This window comes from Cavia porcellus, unplaced genomic scaffold (assembly GCF_034190915.1).
Source record: "Cavia porcellus strain 051 isolate PalLab524CR breed Dunkin Hartley unplaced genomic scaffold, mCavPor4.1 scaffold_5, whole genome shotgun sequence".
Classification (NCBI taxonomy): domain Eukaryota; kingdom Metazoa; phylum Chordata; class Mammalia; order Rodentia; family Caviidae; genus Cavia; species Cavia porcellus.
Genome location: NW_026947488.1, coordinates 72,341,667 through 72,349,503, shown reverse-complemented (window position 1 = coordinate 72,349,503; position 7,837 = coordinate 72,341,667). Strand labels below are relative to the sequence as shown.

Below are 7,837 nucleotides of genomic sequence, written 5' to 3'. Positions count from 1 at the left end.
TTTTCTACTTTCTTAAGTGCACTGCAAATATTACACACAGTGTTATGATTATCATTATACATTTTCCAAGTTCCCAGACAACCTTCTCTCAAATGAAAAGGGAGAAGACTATTGTTGAGCCGTTATCCTTCAAATAGAGATGTTTTTAGTCTTCTGTTTTTAACTATTGGACTTAATGTCAGGAGTCGCTTCAAATACTACCCTGTTAATCAATTTCTAAACTCCAAAGTTGTATGGGGCTAAGCTCTGGTCTCAAAAATTTTAGGACCTACCAGTAACTCTTGCTTAGGCAATTCAATTTTCTTAAGTCTCACCAAATTTTGAAAGGTGGTGCTCTTTTCATAAAAAGACCAATATTACATTAATAATGACAATAATTTTTTAAGTTAAACACTATCATCAGCTTTTAATGAACTATCAGAAATACAGCAAGACTCTTCCTTATCAAATAAGATTTTGCAGACTAAGCATGATAAATACAAATATCAAGAGGTGAAAGGAACAAATCAGTAAGTATTTTTAAAGATAATGTAACTTTTTTTCTATTTGGTAACTGGTCAATTGTATAATCTGAAAATTTAGAATCACTTTAAAACAGATGCAAGGTTCTTAAGGGGCTCTCATATTTTGCCTTATGACTTTCTAAGCACACACTGTATACTACAAGTATCAGATTCATGTTCATCCTGGCCTACAGTGAGGTCAGCTTCTACAGAGGGCTTTGAACACATTCACTCCCTTGCAGCCATAGCCAAGGGCCTGATTTGTGATCTCCAGCTAGGTTGTCTGCCTAATGGGGCGATCATGCAAGCTACAACCAGAGACAAAGAAGCCTGCGTCCCAGCAAAGCTAACTTCATGGAAGCAGCATAGCTTGCAAATCTATCAAACTAAACTGCAAGAAAGACAATCTGATTTAGAGAAAAGGCGTTCTGCTACAGTCATTAAGCACAAGTAATTTAGATTTTTTATATTGTCTCCTCATTTACAAATTTACTGTATCAACGCCAGCCAATGGAACGAATTTCTTAAGTAAATGAGAAATAAATAAAAGAGATAGAAAGATAATCAAATTACATAAAATAGTTCTCTTCTCTAGATGTATTTTTGAAAGAACTAATAACAGTAGCAAAATTATAGGAATAATAACATATCACAGGAAGTAATTAATTTAAATTAGCATCATGTTTGAAAAAACATAAGTGAAACGCTTTATGGAAATTTACATATATATATATATATATATATATATATATATATATATATATATGAAGGCCCAGAATAGGATGCATGGACTTCCTGAAAATCAGTTATAGACATAAATGGTTTAATTGAAGACAGCAATTTAAAATTGTAAATTTGCAAACCAGTTTCAGACTCAGGAGCTGAATTTGGGGGACAGCAGAGCCCATGGCTACAAGTTCTTTTGCAACATTGCAGAACGAGCCCCAGAGCTTCCAACAATTCCCCTACATTAATATTGATGTTGCCTGTGCAATCTATTTCTGTTATTTTTATGGTTGTTATTCTACGTCTGCAAAGGTCATTTAAATTATACTGCGGCCGAAAATTTGTTTCATAAATTTTGATATAAATACTAATTACACCCTCTCGGAGAACCAGCAGGGTAGCGTTCATTTATCAAATTTATATGACCTACAGTGACAGAAAGGGAAGGAAGAGAGACTGGAGAGCTTTTCTAAAGAACCCTAAGAGTGGCAGAAGAGGCAGCAGGTTGCTGAGGGGTGAGGGAGCGTGAAGAAGAAATTCCTACCACAATCGCTTAGATTTAAGAATCTTTAATAATGTACGAAAGGTTACCAAACAGTTCTGGAAACTAAAGTGTACATACGAGTTTTTCTAGCCATAAATACTGAATAGCTGTAACATGGATAAACCGGCCCTTTACATGCGGATAAATATGGAAACTAGGAATTATATACATATGTGGTATCTTTTGCCAAAAGCAACGGACAGTTATAGTTTATATCTTTTTAATATCACTTTACATAAACAAATGGAACAGTTTGACACGCAGATCCAGGCTATACGAATTCTTGACAGGACATGAAACAACATTTTACTGCACTAAAGTACTTAGACTTTGGGACGAAATGTTTGCACTTTATACAAAAAAAGCACATTAATACCAATAATATTCTGTTAGGTCGACGTGGAGACTGTAATCGTACAAAGTAATTCACATTTTGGTACACATTTACTAGAACATTCTTGCCATTCAGTACAAACAGTTGGCTTTGGGCCGCCCACCCCTCCCCCGCCCTCCCCCACCCCTCCCCTCCCCCTCCCCAATGCAAAGACCATAACGCCACAATCCCACCCACCCGCTCCAACCGAGAGAGAACTATTTACAGAATCCAACAGAACAGTTTTAAGCTAATAATTCTGTATTTACAAGAAAGCAAATAAAAAAAAAAAAAAAAAAAAAAAGCCGAGTCCCCAGAAAGCCTGTTCCAATCTAACAAGAAATTGGCCCTGGGGGCTGGCGGCATTTGGTCAGGCGGCCTCTTCCTTCCCGACCCCCCTCCCGCACCTCGGCTGCCAAGCCTTTGCCAAAAAAAAAGAAAAGAAAAAATAATAATGCAAAAAAGTGATACATTTTAAGAAGGTTTGATGCTTCCTCTCTTACTCGGTCCTGGGTCTATTAAAACAAAATGGGATCGCGGGTCTGTGTGTCGGGGGTGCTGCTCTGCTTCGCAGGGCTCTTTCAATAATGTATCTACGCGTGTGCTCAGTCTCTTAAATAGTGTTTTGTTCGGTGTTTTGTTTCTGATTTTAAACGTACCATTCGTTAAAATTGGAGGAGAGCGCGCTGTGGCCGGCTGTGTGGTGCACTGCGGAGGAGGAGGGCGACAGGGAGCTGGTGGCCGGGTTGTCTGTGGAGGGAGACACGATGGTGGGCGGCGTGGAGGACTCATAGCCCGAGCTGGCGGCAGGCGAAGGCTGCGAGCCCTGCGAGGAGGATTCGTGGACCTGTGGGAATAAAGTTGCGTTTTTACGGAGATAAAGAGCCGGCTCGGAGGCCCTCCCCCTCCTCCAGGACCCGGTCCCCGTCCCCTCCCCGCGCCGGAGCCGCGTCTGGTTCCCCCTCCAGGCCCTGCTGCACTGGCTGCGCTCCGGGGAAGGACAGCGTCGCTGGCGCGCGCAAAAGCAAAAAGGCTTGGGAGGAAGGAGGCCAGAGCCTGGCATGGTTCGCCCCCTCAACTTCGCTCGCCCAGCTTTACGGGAGCAAGTGCTCAGTGTGGGCGCAAGACCCCAACTCCTGGACTCCGAGCTGCCAGGCGTAATGGCGGCAGCCACTGCTGCGCCCCAGCGCGCTTGCAGCCCAGGCTCCCCAGCTCTGAGCCAAATTCATCTTCGGTCTCTGCTGAGCGCTCCCTTCTTTTTATTCGTTTTATGAAACAGTGAATTGAAAAGCACCCAAGGCCTTTTCCAGTCCCTGCCCAGCCCCATCAGCGGCGTGGAGCTGGGCTTTCCAGCCTCCTCTAACTCCTGCTGCCGCCCAGGTGCCCTTGGCCACCTGATCCCGGCCCGAGCGCACAGAGGGCTTCCGCCCGGTAGGCCGGCGGCGAGAGCGCGGTGATTACCTTCATGTGTTTGCGCAGGGAGCTGGGGTGCGTGTAGGACTTGTCGCACATCTTGCAGAGATAGGGTTTGTCACTCGTGTGCACGTGCATGTGCTTCTTGCGGTCGCTGCTGTTAGCAAAGCGCCGGTCGCAGCCCTCGAACTCGCACTTGAAGGGCTTCTCCCCTAGTGCGAAAGGCGAGAAAGAGAGGGGTTTATTAAAACAAACCACCGGGCCGTTTTCTAAAGCTTAAACGGGAAAATAATAATACTAATAATAATGCATAATGCATAACAAAAAGGCAGTAGCTAGGAATTAGCATTTTGCAAGGTTATAAGACTGAGGCTTCCATATATTCACCTGCAGTGAGACACAAATATCTAAGCAATTTCTAATACTATCATACCTACATTGTATTTTTTAGGTTGAATCGGTGACAATAATTGAAGTAGTGGTAGATTTTTACCTTCCAGGATGGTAGCAGGTCTAGATGCTGATTTTCCTGCCCAGGGCTAAACTATACACAGGACTTCTAGGGTGGCTTCTAACTAGCTCCTGGTTTCTAGTTTTATTTCAGGCTGGATTCTTCTGCGGAGCTGCTCTTCTCTCCTCCCCTCACCTCCTCCCTGAAGCTCTGCACCCCCTCCACACCTCCCCCACTCGACCCCCTACAAACATTCACACTTTAGGCGCCACAAATTCCTGACTCAGACTTTGAAGAGAAAGTTCCAAATGCCCCATTCTAGGACCTCACTCATACAGACCCAAACAGAGAAGGAGGCCGTTTTCCCCACCTCTTCGGTGCAAGGGGCCTGAAGGTTTTGCTCATCCTAGGCTGTAGCTCCAAGTTACCATGATCTTTTTTTTGTTTGTTTGTTTTGTTTTTTTTAAACAGCTCTCCACCTGCTTTATTTTGAAAGGCCAAGGCGGGTACCCAGTGTTTTAAAAACATCCCCCATGCACTCTACATGACAAAAAGGACTTCTCATCCTTCAAGCCCTGTCTCAACACCACTTAAAATTGGGGTTTTTCATACATACAGAAACCTATAAAAACTCCCTCAGTTCCAAATTACTGGACTTCTTTCCATCACCCCACCCCTTTTCTTTTGGTCTTTTTCTGTTTTATACTTTTCTGTGTCCCTTTAACCCTATCTCCTCAACTTCTTTCACCCTTTCTTTCAACAGTCCTAAGAGTCGTGGAGAACGGTGCTGACCACACACAAGCGTTTAGTTTGTCTGCAGCTGGAGTGGCTGAAGCCTCCGCAGGGCCGAGAGCCTGCCACCTCGCCCAGCTTCCAGTGTGTAAAGAGCTCTGCCAAGCTTAGCCTGCTTTCCTGTTCTACAGAGTCCTTTTATGTCTCATTTTAAAAATCTATAACCCCGATCCTTCAAGTTCGCTGCCCTGTTTTTCAAAAATTTCAAGCCCCGGAACTAAAATCAGCACACACTTCCTCTGCCTGTCTGCCGGATCTGACCCTCAGACCCTACTGAGGTTGGGTTTGTGGGTCCCAGCCGCTGATTTCGGGTCTCAAGCCCAGGATGGGGAAGGGTGTTTTACAGCAGTTTCCGTACCTGTGTGCGTCCTTTTGTGGATCTTTAGATTCTCCGAGCGCGCGAAGACCTTGCCGCAGCCAGGGAAGGGGCAGGGGAAAGGTTTTTCGCCCGTGTGCACACGGATGTGGTTGACCAGTTTGTATTTGGCTTTGAAGGGCTTGCCCTCGCGTGGACACTCCTCCCAGAAGCAGATGTGGTTACTCTGCTCCGGGCCGCCGACGTGCTCCACAGTGACGTGCGTGACCAGCTCATGCATGGTGCTGAAAGTTTTGTTGCACGACTTTTTGGGGTTGGCCAGCTGCTCCGGCTCGATCCACTTACAGATGAGCTCTTGCTTGATGGGTTGGCGCATGTAGCGGAAGAAAGCGCCGGCGCCGTGGTGCGCGGCCATGTTCACGTTCATGGGCCCGTAGCCGTGCAGCTGCGGCGCTGCATAGTGCTCGGAGCGCGGGCTGGTCACCTGGCCGTACTGCTCCGGCCGCGGGTACATGTCCCCCGAGAAACCAAGCCGCATCTGCCCGTTGACCACGTTGGGTGACGCGTGGCCCGCCGCCTGCTCGTGAAGCCCGGGAAAAAGGAGGTGGCCCGCGGCGTCCGTATGGCCGTGTGGGCCCCCAAAGCCGCCGGCAGAAGCAGCGAAGAGGCTGTGCTGTGCGCTGGCCGCCGCGGCCGCGTCGCCGAAGCCCCGGTTGCGGAACAGAAAGTCCCGCGTTGAATTGAAAGCTGCGCTGGAATAGGAGCCGACGTGGCCCGGGTGGTGGTGATGGCCGAGGGCCGCAGCAGCCGCGTAGCCGGGCGCCTGCGACGTGAAGGCCGTCTGTCCGGCCGAGGCCAGCTCGTGCGAGCTGGGGTTCAGCTTGAAGGCGCCCATGCCGTCGGCGAACGGGTTGATGCCCAGGCCCACGTCTCGCTCGGCCACGTCGCCCGCCGAGTGGTGGCGGGACGCGCCAAAGGTGGTCACACCGATCGCGGGATACTGGGGGCCGGCGTCCAGGAGCATCGTGGCTGCTCCGGGCAAGCCCTGTCCTCCCCCGCCCCCCCCACCCTCGCCAGCCGAGGAGGGAAAATCGGGAGGAGGAGGAGGAGGAACAGAGGCGGAGGAAGAGGAGGAAGAAGAGGAGGAGGGAGGGGGAGCCGACCCACCTAGTGAAGTCTCAGCCTGCAGGCAGCGGCGCGGCGCGTCCGGGCGCCCTCCCGGCCGAGCTCCGGGAAGCCGGACGGCGGCGAGCAGCGAGTCGGGCGGGCTCCGGCGCCCGCCGCGCAAACCCCGCCGCCCCGGCTCGCACTTTCTCGCCGCTCAGTCTCTGCCGAGAGGGCCTCGCGTCAAGGCTGCCCGGGGAAAAGCATGCAACATCTCAGCCCCCCCAAAAAACTTCCTCCCGGATTTGTGGCATAGAGGAATGCGAGCGCCGGCCACGACTGCCCGAGCCCGCTCTCCGCCGCGCGCCGCGCGCCCCTCCTCACTTCTCCACTACCCCTCGTCCTTTCTTCCCTCTCTTCTCTCTCTCTCTCTCTCTCTCTCTCTCTCTCTCTCTCTCTCTCTCTCTGCTTTCGCTCAGGCTCGCCTCTTCGCTCTTTCACTCTCCTTTTTTCCTTCTCAGCTTTTTGCAAAAAAAGGGTGGGGGGAGAAAAAGGCAAAGAAAAGGCGCAAATCATGCACAATATTGTCTTTTGCGGTTTATCTTCCTGGGGAGAAACTTTCACCTCCTCAGCCGGGCGGTGAGCGCGAGACTGATAGCAGCAATCATTCCTGCAGATAAATGAATTGAAAGGACGACACCGTCCCCCCCTTGATGAATGGGAGCAGGGGGAGGCGTCACGTGCTGTCGACGCAGGCGCTGATTGGTGCGCCCTCGCTCCCCCCGCCCGCAGTCGCCGCGCCAACGGAGGGCGCGCCGAGGCGCCGCGCGCAGCTCATTGGCCCGCCCGCCTCATCAATCCCAGGTATTGTAAAGCGCTTGACATCCCCTTTTGACAAACAGAGCTGCCAGGAGTAGCAACTTTTTTTTTTTTTTTTAGCCAAATTTTTTGCCCTCTTCTCACGCAATTTTTTTTTTTAGCCAAGATTCTTTTTCCTTCTCATAGTCATCTCTTTTTCTCCCTCTTTTCCCTTTCCCTCTTTCTCTCCGTCTCCGCTTCCCTCCTCTCTTCTCTCTTCTTTCTCTTCTCTTTTCTCTCCTCTCTCCTCTCTTTTTTCCCTCTCCGTTTTCTTTTTCCCTCTCCCTTCTCTCTCTCTCTCTCTCTCTCTCTCTCTCTCTCTCTCTCTCTCTCTGTCTTTCTCTCTCTCTCCTGTCTCTCTCTCTCTCTCTCTCTCTCTCTCTCTCTCTCTCTCTCTCTCTCTCTCTCTGTCTCTCTCTCTCTCTTCCTCTTTCTCCAACCCCCCTGGCCCTTCCCAACCGCCGAACGATTAGAGAGTAGAGACTTCAGGCTTCTCTGAATGCTGGAGGCGTGGACCGGGCTGGTAAACACAGCAAAGGCACTTCCAGAATGTCCCGATTCAGCAACTTTCTTTTCTTTCTTTTTCCCTTTTCCCCCTTCAAGGGCAGCCAAGGAAGCTTTTGTTATTCGCTACTTTTGAAGTCAGGTTCCTTCTTGCCTGGTCCTTTTCCTGTTTATAATTTAAGATCTCGGGAACACTGGAGAACTCTACTCTCCTAACTAGAAATATTATCTCTCATGTAACCGGTAGCCTCAA

At 49.4% G+C, this 7,837-nt stretch overlaps 1 protein-coding gene across 1 annotated transcript; it reads right to left on the bottom strand.

Moving 5' to 3' along the window:
- Nucleotides 1-1,782: 1,782 nt before the first annotated feature.
- Zic1 (Zic family member 1) lies at nucleotides 1,783-7,244 on the bottom strand. The gene is made up of 3 exons (XM_063249157.1): nucleotides 5,161-7,244; nucleotides 3,608-3,771; nucleotides 1,783-2,993 (listed from the first exon to the last, which is right to left on the bottom strand). Exons 1-3 carry the CDS (start codon nucleotides 6,140-6,142, stop codon nucleotides 2,796-2,798), a joined length of 1,344 nt encoding a protein of 447 aa, XP_063105227.1. The 5' UTR covers nucleotides 6,143-7,244; the 3' UTR covers nucleotides 1,783-2,795.
- Nucleotides 7,245-7,837: the final 593 nt, after the last annotated feature.

Coding starts and splice junctions, on each gene's coding strand:
- Zic1 (XM_063249157.1), bottom strand. CDS start 6,142: ATGCTCCTGGACGCCGGCCCCCAGTATCCCGCGATCGGTGTGACCACC. Junction 3,772..5,160: donor CCACAAAAGGACGCACACAG/GTACGGAAACTG, acceptor CTTTCGCACTAG/GGGAGAAGCCCTTCAAGTGC. Junction 2,994..3,607: donor CCCTGCGCAAACACATGAAG/GTAATCACCGCG, acceptor TTATTCCCACAG/GTCCACGAATCCTCCTCGCA.